This window comes from Octodon degus, unplaced genomic scaffold, assembly GCF_000260255.1.
Source record: "Octodon degus isolate 3935 unplaced genomic scaffold, OctDeg1.0 scaffold00140, whole genome shotgun sequence".
In the NCBI taxonomy this organism is placed as follows: domain Eukaryota; kingdom Metazoa; phylum Chordata; class Mammalia; order Rodentia; family Octodontidae; genus Octodon; species Octodon degus.
Window position 1 is genome coordinate 902,161 of NW_004524716.1, and position 14,505 is coordinate 916,665.

The 14,505-nt window shown below is 44.8% G+C and overlaps 1 protein-coding gene across 1 annotated transcript in view; it reads right to left on the minus strand.

Annotated features, from left to right (window-relative positions):
* Positions 1 to 14,505, minus strand: part of Cd101 (CD101 molecule) — a 42,135-nt gene that overhangs the window by 17,600 nt on the left and 10,030 nt on the right. The window contains exons 3-7 of the mRNA XM_004641655.2: positions 13,525 to 13,534; positions 12,643 to 13,095; positions 10,641 to 11,027; positions 6,436 to 6,813; positions 5,244 to 5,648 (exon numbers count right to left, since the gene is read on the minus strand). Of these exons, the coding sequence (XP_004641712.1) occupies positions 5,244 to 5,648; positions 6,436 to 6,813; positions 10,641 to 11,027; positions 12,643 to 13,095; positions 13,525 to 13,534 (1,633 nt within the window). The remainder of the gene's footprint in view (positions 1 to 5,243; positions 5,649 to 6,435; positions 6,814 to 10,640; positions 11,028 to 12,642; positions 13,096 to 13,524; positions 13,535 to 14,505) is intronic.

Here is a 14,505-nt window from a genome sequence, read left to right on the forward strand (position 1 = left end):
AGAGAGAGAGAGAGAGAGAGAGAGAGAGAGAGAGAGAGAGAGAGAGAGAATTTCAGTTCCTTTACATTTACTTAAGCTTGTTCTGTGGGCTAATATGTGGTCTATTTTGAAAAATGCCCCCACGCACAGCTGAGAAGAATGTGCATGCTGTGTGGTGGAACACTGTAGACATCTACGAGTCCTTTTCTTCACAGGTTTGGTTTAGTTTTGATAGTTCTTTGTTGATTTTTTTGGTCTGGTAGATCTATTTTTGACAGTGGGGTATTAAGGTCCCCCTCTGTAATTGTGTCAGTGCTTATTTCATTTTCATTAATATTTGTTTTATAGAGTTGGGCACACCTGTGTTTGGTATATATATATATTTATTTATGATTATTGTGTCTTCTTGGAGTTTTCCCTTAAAAAGTGTATAGTGACCTTTTTAAAATCTTTTTTGAAAAATCTTGGCTGAAGTTCACATTGCCTGCAGATAGAATAGCTGGCCCTGCTTTTTTCCTTGCCCTTGTCACAAGGAGTATTGTTTTCCATCCTTGAACTTTCAATCTATCAATTTATTTTTGAGTTAAATGTGTTTCTTGTATGCAGCATATTGTTGGATCTTGTTTTTTGAACCGTTTTGTTAGTCTGCTTGTTTTGTTTAGTGAATTGAAACCATTTATATTCATGGTTATAACTGTCATGTATTAGCTTGCCTTTATCCTATGCTTTTCATGTGTTGGTTTCCTGTCTTTCCCTTCTTTTTGGTTTTCTTTCCTGGTGGCTTTTTTCTATTGGTATTCTTGGAATTGTGGGGTTTTTTTTTAAAATCTCTTTCTAGAATATTTTTCAAAATATTTTGTAGAGTTGGTCTACTAGTCATGAATTTCTTCAGTTTTTCCTTGTCATGGAAGTATCTGATTTCTCCATTAATTTTGAGGTATAGTTTTGCAGGATACATTGATTTGAGTTGAAATGGTTTTCTTTCAGGACTTGAAATACTTTGCTCCGTGCTCTTCTTGACTAAGAGTTTTTGTGAGATGTCTGCTGTGATTCTGATGGGTTTTCTTTTATAGGCAATCTGTGTCTTCTCTCTAATAGGTTTTAATATTCTGTTTTTGTGTTGAATTTGTACAATCTTGATTATCCTATACCTTGGTATAGATTTATTTTGGTCATAATTAATTGGACTTCTATATGCCTCAATTACTGTGTGTTAAATTCTTTTTCATGTCTGGGAGGGGACATCCTTTGCAATTACTTCTTTAAACAGATCTGTTGTGTCCTTTGGGCTGATGTGTATTTTCTTCTTTGACGCTAACCAATTTTATGATGTTCTTCTTTGCATCATCGCTCAGCCGTTGGACTGCTTTTTTCATGATCATTAGTCACAATCCTGTCTTCTAGGTCTGATATCCTCTCTTCACCTTTATTCCATTGGTTTTCCAAACTTTCAGAGGAATTTTTAATTTCTTGGATATCTGTTTGAATCTGTCTCATGGATTCCATTTCTTTCCTATGTTTGTCACTCATGGTTGCCATCATTTTCCTAAGCTCTTCTTTGTTTTTTTGCACATCTACCCTAAATTTGTTACGCTTGTCATCTTTTTTACCTGAGAGATTATTTCTTGTCTGATTCCTCCATAGCCTCATACATTTGTTTGTTTGCTTGTTTTTATTTCTGCTACTATTATTCCAGAAAATTCAGGTGTTTGGCTTCTGATTTCCTCTATTTTATAATCCCTGGGATTTCTCCAGAGCTGGAAGTCTGAGGTTGCATTTTGCTTCTCTGTCTTGTCATTTTCCATTTTTTAAATTTTACTTCATTTCTCTGTATTGATTCTTATAAATTCCTTATAACAGATGCTGAATCAAGGCTTCCCCAGGAAGTGTCTGTTCCTCAGAGATGCCTTCTAGATTAGACGGCTCTTGATCTTTGTGTCTGTACCAAGATCCTACCTTCCAACTTATGGAGGATGAGATGGTGCTGTCTAGCTGACTCACCACTCAGTTATCTGGAACTGGAATATGCTGGTGGTTACAAATGCAGATAATCACAGTGCTGTCATATGAGGGAGAACAGATGACTACAGCAGATATGGCTTCCCAGCCAAAGTAGCACAGTTATCAGTAACAACAGAATCACGCACAGCCTAGAACCTAACAAACTGTGCTACTTAAGAATTTGGTACCTTTAACTATAGGGGCAAGATATACAGTTATGTAACAAAACCTGACATAATTCAGGAAACTGTATGCGGAGTTTCTGCTTAGTAAGGGGAATTTATCCTGTGGTAGGGCAATTTTAAAGGTATAGGGGCCAAAACAGAGAGATAAATGATGAGACATACAGTGGAATAAGGCTGGAGGATGAAGGATGATCAGGCAAGCTTTGCAGAACTGGAGAAGGTACTGTGGTTCCTAACCTCTCTGCCCCTGCCCCTGCAGAAGGCAGAGAATGAGGGAGAAAACACATTATCAAAGTGAACCAGAAAGATACACACAATGTTTGTTCACATGAAAACATAAAATCAAGAGACACAGTTGAAGAAAGAAGGAATATGAGTAGAATGGAGCACAACTAAAGGTAAAGACCTAAACAACATAAAAAAGACAAACCTACCAGACAGAAAAATAAAGAAAAAAATAATGAAGTTCCTCAGGGGTGCACACTTCTGTGGTAGTGTCCAAGTCAGATTCTGAGACTGCTGGGTAACCCAGCTGGATCAGTAGTAAGATTAACGCTGGGTTCAGAGCTGGTCTTGGCTTCCAGATATGGGGGTGTGGGCACAGTATTCAGCCTGTAACTTTTAGGGTGTCTTTAGCAGCCTGCCCACTCCTTACCCTGCTTGTCTCTGTGTTGCTCTCCCAGTTGCAGTAGCACCCTCAGACAGGGATAGCCCAAGGCTGCTCCCCGCCCCATGTACATTTGGCTCCTTCGCATGGCCCCCTCTGCTCCACTTCCACTTATGTGTCTTTCTTCTCTTGTGTCGCCTGTTGCAGAGCAGGGAGGGGTGGGGTGCTGTGGGCTGACTCACTGCCCCTGCACAGAGGAGACAGTGGGTTCCACTTTGATCTCCTCTGCTGAGGGGGCAATGCCAACCTCCCACTCACTGCTGTGCTGCTGTGCAAGTTGCTTAAATTCTCCCAAGCCCCTGGTCTAAGGGCTCGTGCTGTTACCCTCACTATCTTTGCGCCTGCTCTTGCTGCTGTGCTTTGCCACCGGTACTGCGGTCCCTAACCTTACTGACACAACGTTTCTGCCAAAGCCAGACAGCTCAAGGCTGCTTGGTTCAGAGTCAACATGGGGGGAGGGTATCTGCACCCCTCTCTCAAGCCAATGGCCGGAAGGGAGGAAGGCTCATGTACCACCTCCATTGCAGTTTCTAACTTTGTCACTAGGGGCTCCAGTTAGCTTCTTGGGCACAGGAGAAAAACAATCAGGCACCTATTGGGAAGAGAGCAGGGCCAGTGACACCTGATGCCAGGCTGCCTTGTCCTCTGCATGGAGGAAGGCAAAAGAGGCAAGGGGCCTTAGAGCCCAAATCTATCCTGCTTGGCTTCAATTAGTTAAATTTTGGTAGTCCATCAGTTTCTTAGAGACTGTCTAGTATAGCATCCTTCCTTGGCATGTAGGCAGCAATGCCACCAGCAGCCCTGTGGGTGGGAGTGGCATTTTATAAAGTCCTATGTGTATGTTTTGTTTGATCTAAAAGTCTCTTACAGCAGATTGATTTTGGCATCAGGATGTATGTCACTCCCTTCCTCTGATTACCCGTGTTGTTAGTTGATTTTCTCTGAGAAGCTCCAGGTTGAGTCCTCCTCTATTCAACCATGTTGAATCTCGAAATGTACTAGGTGACCTAGTAAACTAGTGAATAAAGTCCCTGCATGTCATACTGTGGGGGTTGGACATGAGGTTGACATAGGAGTTGTGGATGACTCGGGTTTCCAACTGGGGTCACTGGTGGGTGGTGGGAACCCAGGAACCAATGGGTAAAGAGTAGCTGTGGACCACAATGGTGAATATAGCCATGTCTGAGAAGAGGCTGGAAGTGAGACTACAGACCAGAGGAGAAGCTTTTAGGATAACGAACTTGGGATTTGTCAACACAGAAGTTGTATCCATGTCAACATGGAGGGTAGGGATGCATCTACCCCAACAGGGTGTACAATGAGAAGAGAGTAAGCTGAGCTGCATCCAGGGAAACAGTTGTCTGTCAAGAGTGAATCAGTGCAAGAGGAGAACTGTGTGAAAGGAAACAAGAAGGAGACATCAGTGTTAGGAAAGAAAGCAAGAAAATCTTGGGTTATGGGGCCAAGGAAAAAAAGAAATGCCAAGAAGAAGGTGCACAGCAGCAATTTCAAATGACGCTTGAGCATGCTTGTTGTATTGTGTTGGGCGCATTGTGCATGTTACCTCATTTAAGCAGCCCATCAATAACTTAAAGAAGCAAGAACAAAGGGTTTCTTTTTTGGCTAGCTCAGCCCACCCTGAGAGTGGGGCTGGTGCAGCATGTAGTGCCAGGAATAGAACCACAATCCCCTGCGCCTGTATAAGCTTGCCTAAGCAGGAGCTTTAGACTGCTGAGCTATCTCACCAGCCCCCCAAAACAACCGTTTTGATAGATCAGGCGATCTGTCCAATGTCATGGTCCCTCCAGTGCTCCTCAGACCTGAATGACCTCAATGTCTCTCAGACTTTCTGTCCTAAAAGAATGCAAATTAAGAGAAAGTGCACAGCAGCAGAACATTGCCTAGGCTGTGTCATACTCTTAACCTCCATCTGCTTAGACTGACTGACAAGACCAATTGTATTTGACCACAGCCATAAATTCTCTAACTCTTATACATTGGCACATTATGAAGAAGTGCACAAGTATATCCTAGTAGAATTTACATTATCCCTGCTACCAGGGAGAACATTCCCAATATTTAATAACCACCAGTGCAGGTGCAGTGACCTATATAAATGATGCCTTGCCACTGGAACACGGCCTTTGGACTCCTACCATGCCAGGCCAGGCCCTTTGGTAGCTGGGAATTTATAGGCAGATGGGAAGAGGACACTGAGCACACTTACTGGCCGGCCTACGAGAATTTCAGTGTTTTAGCAACCAAGATGGCCATTCTGGGCATTCTACATTGATGGAGGCTGGCACTCTGTTTATACAGTGCAAACATAGGGAGAGGGGTCTTTATTCCCATACCCAATGTTAAAATGATTTTTTTTTTAAAAGCAGGGATTAGTCTCAAGGGGGGCTTACCTGGTAAAGTGACAGATATTCCCAGTGGGTGAGAGGAGACAGAAGCCCTGGCTGCATCGTTTGTGCATAGGGAATTTCTGTCATAGACTTCCACTTGACACTGGTACAGGCCTGACTCTTCCCCAGTGGAATCATGGATTAAGAGTTGAGACCGATACGAAGCCTGAGAAACCTTTGTCTTCTTAGAGAAATGGGACAGGAAATCTCCCCATTCAACTGTGCCATTATGGGCAATTTGAATTATCTGATGAAAGACTCGAGACCCGGCTGGCTGGAACCACCATGTCACGGTAAGCGGCAGTGCAGGGCCAGAGTAGGTGGTCTTCACTATACAGGACAGGTTGAGGGTGTCCATTAACTCTACTTTTGGCTGGCGGCTCATCAGGTTAACTTGTAAACTCGATTCTGCAGATAAAACAGTAAAACACATTTTCTAGTATGTTTGCCAAATCAAAGCACAGTAATTCCATTTTTTCCTAGTGCCACTCTTCATGTTGGCATGTGAGTTTGTGCATTTAGACTATGGTATATCCTTTGGTAGAAGTTGATTCACAGTACAGTCTGGGCTCCATTCTGACCTCAGTTTCCCAAAAAATTGACCCTCTTCTATGGCTGTTCTCAACAACAACAACAAATAGGCAGTGTTTCTCCAGTCTGCTGTTTGTTCACCTTTCTGCCAATCTCTACCTCCTTCCCGCCACCACTCCTGGGCTCAGTATTGAGCTCTCTTGCCTAAGCTAGAAGGGATTCTGCGCTGTCAGGGCGGCAGCTGTCAAAAGACAAAATGTATCACCCACGACAGACTGAAGCACAAGGGACGCAAGTTGAAGCCCAGCCTGGACCATGTAGTGACTTAGAGAGGCTGTGTCTAAAATAAAATAAAGAACTGGGGATGTAGCTTAACATGACAGCTCTTGGTTCAATCCTCAGTATCAAAAAAGAACAGAAGAAAAAGAGCCCACTCCAATTCACAGGATTTTGTTTTTAACTCAGAATGCCAATTCACACACTGAATTCGGAAGATAGGATTTATGAGGAGGAATAAATTTGGGGGTGAATGGAGACAGCCAGCACCAGAGGTGGTACTCTGTGCCCTCGGATACACATATCATTCCTGAGGGACTTGGGATGGTGCACAAATTGCACAGAAGAATGAATTTCAAGTTCAGAAAATGAATTCTTTGGCACTTACTTAGAGATTTTACAGCCACCGAAATATTGTGAGCCCAGTACCGATCTCCAGCCCGCTTCTGGGTTCTCTCAGACACCCTACACTCATACACCCCACTCTCCATGACCGTGCTGAGGGTGAGCTCTAGCCGGAAGGTAGCCCAGTCCACTTTGTCCAGCCTGGTGTCGCCGTGGCTTCTTGGACCCCTGCCGGAGGCACCCAGCTGCACAGTGCCATCCTGCCCCATGCCAGCTACAAGCATGGGCATGGTGCGGTCCCGTGGGATGTGCCACCAGCTCACGGACAGCCGACTCTCAGCTCCATCTGTCTTGCAGAGAAGGGTGAGCGGTTCTCCTTCCCACACTGCCTGCTGCTCGGTAGACACAACCACACGTCTTGCTGCGGATTACAGATTTGAGAAGAAAAATCAATTCAAGTAAATGAAAGCTGATTAAATTACAGTGAAATCTTATCAATTAAGATCTGGCCAGTTTGTGGCAGCCCATATGGGGCTGTTTCCTCCTGCACCACCCCCAGAATAAAAAGATCTGCTAGGGACTGAGATAGCAGAAAGGAAGCAGCAGAAAGTGCATCAGGAGAACCTATTGATAGGTTCGCTTACTGGTTCAACATTCGCACCTATTTATTTATCAGTTTGCTGAGGTGGCCTGTCCTGAGGAATTGCTAGTTGGGCAAATATCCAGCAGTGTTTTGTTAGATAAATTAGGGTAGGTATATGAACCTGAAAGCGATGAAGCTCTGCTAATTTAAACTTTTATCCTTTTAGAGTTCAGGCCTTCAGAGTTCAATACCACCTTCCTCTTCCTATTTATCTTCCTCTAATCAGTCCTAATTAGGCTAGCATGTGTTTTGAATGCACAAATAGTGTTAATTAGATTGTTGTTCACAGTGCCACAATAAAAAGAATTTCTTTGGGGAATATATATATATATATATATTCTACTATTATCTGTCTGTTATTGGTAAAGGGAGAGCCTTCTTTTTTTATTAAGTTTATTGGCCCATTTTAGGTGGGAGAGAATTCTTAACGGCTAAACTACTGTATAAAACTACAAATGTTAAACTCGTTCCTAGATGGGAAATTCAAGATGTGTAAAAATGCAGGCATTCATTCAACAGACACTTCCTATGTAGGGTCTTGTTCTGTTTGCTTTGCGGGCAATGCGGGGATACATCAGCAGCTTATGTGTCTTATGAAGGCAGCATTACACTTATGACCATTAATGGGACTCCATTAATGTCTGCAGCCAAAATTACCCTGGGCAACAAACACACTTGACCTCTCTGAGCCTTATTTTTTATTCCGGTACAAACCAGGATAATAATAGCGCCTACCTATTGCATTGTTGAGAGAATTGAACAAATGGCGCACACAAACAGCTGAGGCTGGCTGGCTAAGGAAAATACCCCAAAAAGGTGGGTTATTAGCACAAGTATTTAATAAGAGACACAGGCAAAAGCAGAGGTAGCTAAAACAAAAGAAAAAAGAAACAAAATAGAATTTGCATTAGAAATCAAATGAGGATCTAAATGAATTTGCAAATTGCTCTTCCTTACTGAGGAAGTTCAGTTCTGGGCAGTTGACGTGTACAAGTACACAGGTTACAAAGGCAGAATTAAGGACAGTGGCCATAAATAGGACTTAAAAATCAGCAAACCTAGGAGCTGGGCAGATAGCTCAATAGAATAAGTGCTTGCCTGGCAAGTACAAGGGCCTGAGCTCAATCCCTGGTTCAGGAAAAAAAAAAAAAAAAAGCAAACCTGCTTGCAAATGTTTATTGAGTGTTAGAAGCATAATTATGCCTTAATTTTTAGAAGCATAATTATGCCTTAATTTTTTTTCAGGATAAAATGGTGGGCCAGCGAGATAGCTCAGTAGTCTAAAGCAACTGCTTAGGCAAGCTTAGGCAGGTGCCGGGGACTGTGGGGTATTGATCCCATATGCCCTGCCAGCCCCACCCTCAGGGGAGGGCTGAGCCAGCCAAATAAATAAATAGATAGATAGATAGATAGATAGATAGATAGATAAAATGGCTTATACATTAAGTTTAGAAATTTGAAGGGGAACTATTATTCACAAATCCACTACATTAACCATTATAATCTGTTCCAAATAACATCATTTTTTTAAAAATGAAGTTTCCTCAATTCATTGAAGTAATTACTGCCTCATGATAAACAGTAATAAATAAGTAGGTATAGCTAAATTGCACATCACAGACGGACAAAATTCCGCTCACCATTTAAATAATAACTTGGGGGCTGGTGAGATGGCTCAGTGGTCTGGGGCACCTACTTACCACAAGCTTAGCAAAGCACAGGGACCGGGGTTCAATCCCCCAGCACAACATGCCGGCCAGCCCCGCCCCTGGTGGGCTGAGCTGGCCACACACACACACACACACACAAATAAATAAATTTTTTTAAAAAAGAGTAACATTTAAATAAATAGTAGCTTGACTTTCACAACAGAATGCTAAACAAGAAACTTAATGAATATGCTAATAAGTTCTTCTAGTTGTCCATCTCGGGCCCAGTTTGGCCTCCACCCTATGCAAAGACTTGATTTTAGCTTTGGAAGACAACCCTGTTGAAACCACACAAGGTGCCTACCAGGGAGCACACCTTTGGTCTCTTTGACACAAATTCCCACATCGTGGCTTTCAGGTTTCGTATCTATTTCAAGGAGACCGAGAAACACAAAAGCAAAACTTCAGCTCTGTGCCAACACATCAACCTGCCTACGCTGTTTTTCCTGCATCCTAGAAAGTCAGATCAAATGTTTAGTGCAAAAACTGTCACCATTACAGTTTCTGGCCGGGCCCTTGGGGCCCAACCATGAGCACCTTCCTTCCTAGCCAGTAGGGAGGTGGAATGAACATGAAAGGGGAACTCATCTGTCTTTGGAGATGTCTCTAATGAGCCAGTGCAACAAGAATATCTTCGTTTTAGCTCAGTTTTTAATTAACATTTAAACATTTTTTCGTTTTGCTTTTGGGCAATTATTCTTTCTGGGCTTTGAATTTAACATTCAGCCTGAAGAATGCTAATATTAGCTGGGGATTTGTCTGTTTTTACTTCACAGATCAGACACTGATTATTCAAACACACTTAAAGTCACCCAACCTTCCCAATGCCAAGGAGAGCTGAGGGGCTATTAGGCTGCTCTGAGTGGCGGCAGCAAAATACGTGAGGCTGGGTAACTCAGAAGGTAAACAGGCTGACTGGGTCCACAGTGCTGGTGGCTGCCCAGGGCCCTCTGGCCACATCAGGGTATGAGGAGGTTGCAGAAAGGGAAGCGGAAGTGCGCTCACTTTTGAGCTCTCCCTGGGGTATAAATGTGTGTGTGTGTGTGTGTGTGTGTGTGTGTGTGTGTGTGTGTGTATAGGTGGAGCCCCGGGATCAAATTACCTCAGTTTCAGCACACCACACCAGGAACCAAACTGCCAATACCTGAACCTTCTGAGGACAGACAATAGCCAGCCACAGCTGTGGCATCTCTAGTGCGGAGCATATAATCAGAGCAGGCATCTTACCATGGTTTAGCCAAGCACAGGACACCGAGTTGACCAGCTTCCCGCCCTCTGCTCACTGTGTCAGAATTGTAGCTAAGCATCACACCACAGCAGGGCAAGGCAATAGCGATTAACAAAGGTAACCGGAAGATGAGTCTCAGGTTTGCCTAGTGTGGCTGTTGATTCCACAGGAAGAGGAAAATGTGACTCTTCACTCTCAACCTCCCTGTCTCCTCTCCCTCCCTTCTCTCCCCCAGCTCCTCTCCCACTCTCTCTCCTTCTGTTCTCTGTCCCCCTCCCCTCCCCCTCACACACACCCACAGAGGACTTCATTAATATAGTTGTTATCTGCTTAGATGAAAAAGCCAATATATACAAATTAAAATAAGAAAATCAACAGAAGCCAAGAATGTAATGCAGGGAGAGGAGACCTTGGGATAGGCTATCTGTGCCATCACTTTGCAAATGAAGAAGCTGGGACTTAGAGAGGCCGTTACATGGCCACAGCCTACTTAAGGCTTTGGGTAAAGAACTCCAACACGGCTCAGCTGGCCCTGGTAGCTTCCTTTACTGCACTTTCCCTGCAGGAGCTGGTCCAGCTCCACAGGAAGACTTCCACTGCGTGCATGAGGCCTCTGTGCTGCCAAAGGAGGGGGCTGCTGCTGCATGCCTGGTCCTGACTTCCCTCACCTGCTGGCCCTTTCAGGAGCACCTGGCTGCCTGGTGACTGCTTTCTCTGCAGCTCCTGCCAGGAGCCCACTGGCGTCTTCACTACCTCGGTCACCGCACATGTGTAGGTGCCTTCATCCTCTGGGCCTGCAGAGAAAATCTTGAAGGAGAAAGTCTTGGGGCTTAACTTCGCAACCTGCAGCTGTCCTTGGCTTGCTCTGTCTTTGTAGGGCTTCTTCAGATCCAGGACTCCACCGGCATCAATGTGGGCTACTTCTGTCCCATTGAGGAACCAGATGACCTGCAGCTGCGGGTTCTGGCCACTGCTCACCACCACGCAAACCAGCTCCAAAGGTTTCCCTTCAGCAAAAGCGCTCTCAGCAATGATGCTGACCTGTAGATCTCTCCCTGTGCACGAAGGCAAGGCAGGCCTTTAGAAAGACCCCTGAATCTAGCCTGTCAGTACCGGAGAGTTGAAACCCCAGTAAGCACACCAAGGAGAGTGCATTTTATATGACAGTTCAACTCCGTAGTGACAGATACCTCCCCCACTCAAAGCACTAGAAGGAAAAACACCCATAAAAATGGGCACGGCAGTGCCTGCTGCAAATCCACTCTTGGAAGTTGAGGCAGGAGGATTACAAATTTGGGGCCAGCCTGGCAACTTAGTGAGACCATGCCCAAAATTTTATAAAGGGGGAGGGGGCTGGGAACATCTCAGTGAGCAAGCTTTGGGTTTGATCTGCAGCACTGCACAAAAAATATGCACAGATACATAAAGTATATAGTTAGATACACTTAGTAAATGAAAACAAAATAACTACTGTAGATTATGATCTCTCTCTCTCTCTCCCTCCCCCTCTGTCCCCCTTCCCCACCCTTTCTGTCCCCCTTCTCTCCTTCTCCCTCCCTCCTCCTTTCCTTTCCTGTCTTAGTGCTAAGGATTAAACCTAGGGCCTCACCCATGCTAAGCATGTTCTCTACCAGAAAAAAAAAAATCCCCAGTCCTCTTTTCTTTCTTTCTTTCTTTTTTTTTTTTTTGTCTACTAATAACCAGGGGAATTTTTCTAAGTCAAAAAAGCACATATGATGTGGCTTTATAGGATTCACTTAATAAAACTTGAGGCCAACAGGACAATTTTTTCAAGGAATAAAATAAAACGTGTCTTAAAAAAAGAAAGAAAATTTCAGTGGTTGACCACTGGATCATGCTTTCATTAATGAACATGGTTTTAGCAGCTCCCTCCGCCTGGGCCAGCGCCTATGGAGAGAAACCAGAAACCACAGCAAGTCCTTCCTGCCTACGCGGGCACAACTGCTGGTAGGTCATGGAAAGTGATGCTATTCCAAGATGGAAAAAGAGGGCAGGGGGAGGGAATCCCAGTACTGACAAGGACAAGACCGAACCCTGAGCTTTCTCACTGAGACATTCCAGCCCCTCCCAACTCTTTTTAAATTTTGCGACAGGGTCTCCCAAAGTTGCCCAGGCTGGACTCAAACTTCCCATCCTGCTGCTGCAGACTGGAGCTACCTTAAGGCCCTGCTGTCTGTGGTAAGTGGGCTTTGGAGAGAGAGAGAGGCCTGCCTTTGGACACCAGGCCCACCTCACCTCTGCTGGATGGGTGAGCTTTGGGGTGCATTTATCACACCTGGGGCTCAGGGTCCTCATTTTTGAAGTAAGGAGATGACTAGTGGGCACATAGGCTGTTAGGACTTAAGTTAAATAATGTAGACAATGTTCTTGCAAAGTACTTGGAAAGAAATGGTTACCAAACCATTTCCATGGCTGGCTGTGTATCCACCTAATCATTTAACATTCTCATCTCGTAGAAATCCTCCTATGAACAAAGCCAAAACAGCACATACTTCTTGTTTGTTATGCTTTCCAGATGACAAAAGCAAATCTGACTCAAAATTTTTGGCTAAGTTTTTTGGGGTCAGCAAAAGATTTTCTACAAGAACGTTAAATTGTCCCTTCCACTCACTACTAGTGAATTCCCAAATCTCCTGAGAAGATAATTACCTACTGGCTGGACTCTCAGCGTAGTGTGATCTGTCTGCTTTTTTGTAATGGAAATCCAGGTTTCATCTGGATCCTGAATCCACTCAGCCGCCTCACAGAACAGCTGGCCTTGGTCTGAGGGCTGGAGTCGGCCTATGGACAGCCTGAAGGCAGAGACGCCCAGCTTGGTGAGCTGCAAGTCACCGGCCGCAAACCTCTCCACGTAGGAAGGCCCAGGGGTCAATGTAAAATCTCTGGAGAGGGAAATAATCAGGGTGGGTGGGCTGCTTCCGCCTTGCTGCATCTGGTACCAGGTGACAGAGAGGTGGGTGTGTTGAGCCGTGGCTTTGGAGGCCTCGCAGATAAGTTCTAAGGGTTCGCCTTCCTCCTTACTGAGAGTCTGGGAGCGCATGGTGGCAGAGAGAGTATCTGGAATAACTGGAAACAAGGGAATGATGAGAATATGCCCAGCCCCTTCTTGCCCATTAGGTGAGGATGGTGCCCTGGACCGTGGTCTACGAAACACATCCTTCCAGTTGGTTTTTCACCAGCGTAAGCTTTCCTATCGGCAGTGGAACCGTTGGCATTTCGTACAGTCCGGGGAACCTGGCAAAGCAAGTGGCTCCACGATATAGGGTCGTTGGCTTTGCTTCATTAGCATGGGCTGCAATGAATTTAGCTGTTCAGACAGAGTCTTAATGGGGAAAAGCACTGGGAGTTCCCAGACCTAGATTCTGACCCTAAATATGTCCCCCTCTGACTGCAAGAACTCGGGCATATCACTCCATTTTCCTGGGCCTTAATCTGCTTCTTATGAAAAAAGTTCTGAAATAATTGGTTATAATGTATCATTCAGAGCTAAAATGTGATCTTCACTGAAGTTTTTTGTAATCATCCTTCTACACTGCCTCTCCTCTCCCGAAAATGAAATAATGTAGCCCAAGATTAAATGAAAACAACACATAGCTTGAGCCAAGAACTATTACTGAATCTATTCTGTGCTGGCCACTGTGCTAGGAGCTGAGACAAACGTTCTGTCTTGAGAGGCTCAGAGAGTGATGACAGACGTGCCCTCCGGTGGCCAGTGACCACGTACCTGGGTGGGCGCTAGTAAGAGTGCGGTCAGTGGAGCACCAGGAGGAGGGGAGGGGAGATGCGGTCCACAGAAGAGGTCATGGCAAAACTGGTCCCTGAGAGATACCTAGAAACTCACTAAGCCCAAAGGGGAGCGCTAGATAATCCAGGCCAAGGGACCAAATGACAATTGCAAGGAATACGAGCCTCTTCTCACAGGAAAAAGTGCTAGAGAAGGGAAACTTGCAAATAATAATTTTTTTTTCTTTTCTTTTTTTTCAAGAGAAGGGTCTACAGGGTGTTCAGGGTCTCACTACTAGATCGGACTCATAGTGATCCGCCTGTTTACAGCCTCCCAAAAGCTGGGATTACAGGCGTGGGCTACCAAGCCCAGTCTCAGTCACGGTCTCCGTGCGCCCTGGGGGCGGGGCTGGCACAGCAGGCCCGGGGATTGAAACCCCGACCGTGCGCCTGCTTGCAGGTGCTTTAATCTGCTGAGTTATTTGGCCGGCCCTTGCAAATAATAATTTCTGAATTCATAACTTGTCACCTAATACCAGTTTTCTCATCAGGTGATTGTTCTGCCTCCAAGAAGAGGAGGATGCAGAGATGAGAACTCTTCCAGATCTCTCTAAAGCTGTGCTATCAGTAACCTACACACATCTGCAGGTGAGGATTTGGGAAGGCATCATTATTTAAATACAGTACGTGGGGTAGGGGAGATGGCTCAGTAGAATAAGCGTTTGCCTGGCAAGTGCAAGGGCCTGAGTTCAATCCCCGGTTCCGCAAAAAAAAATAAAAAATTAAAAA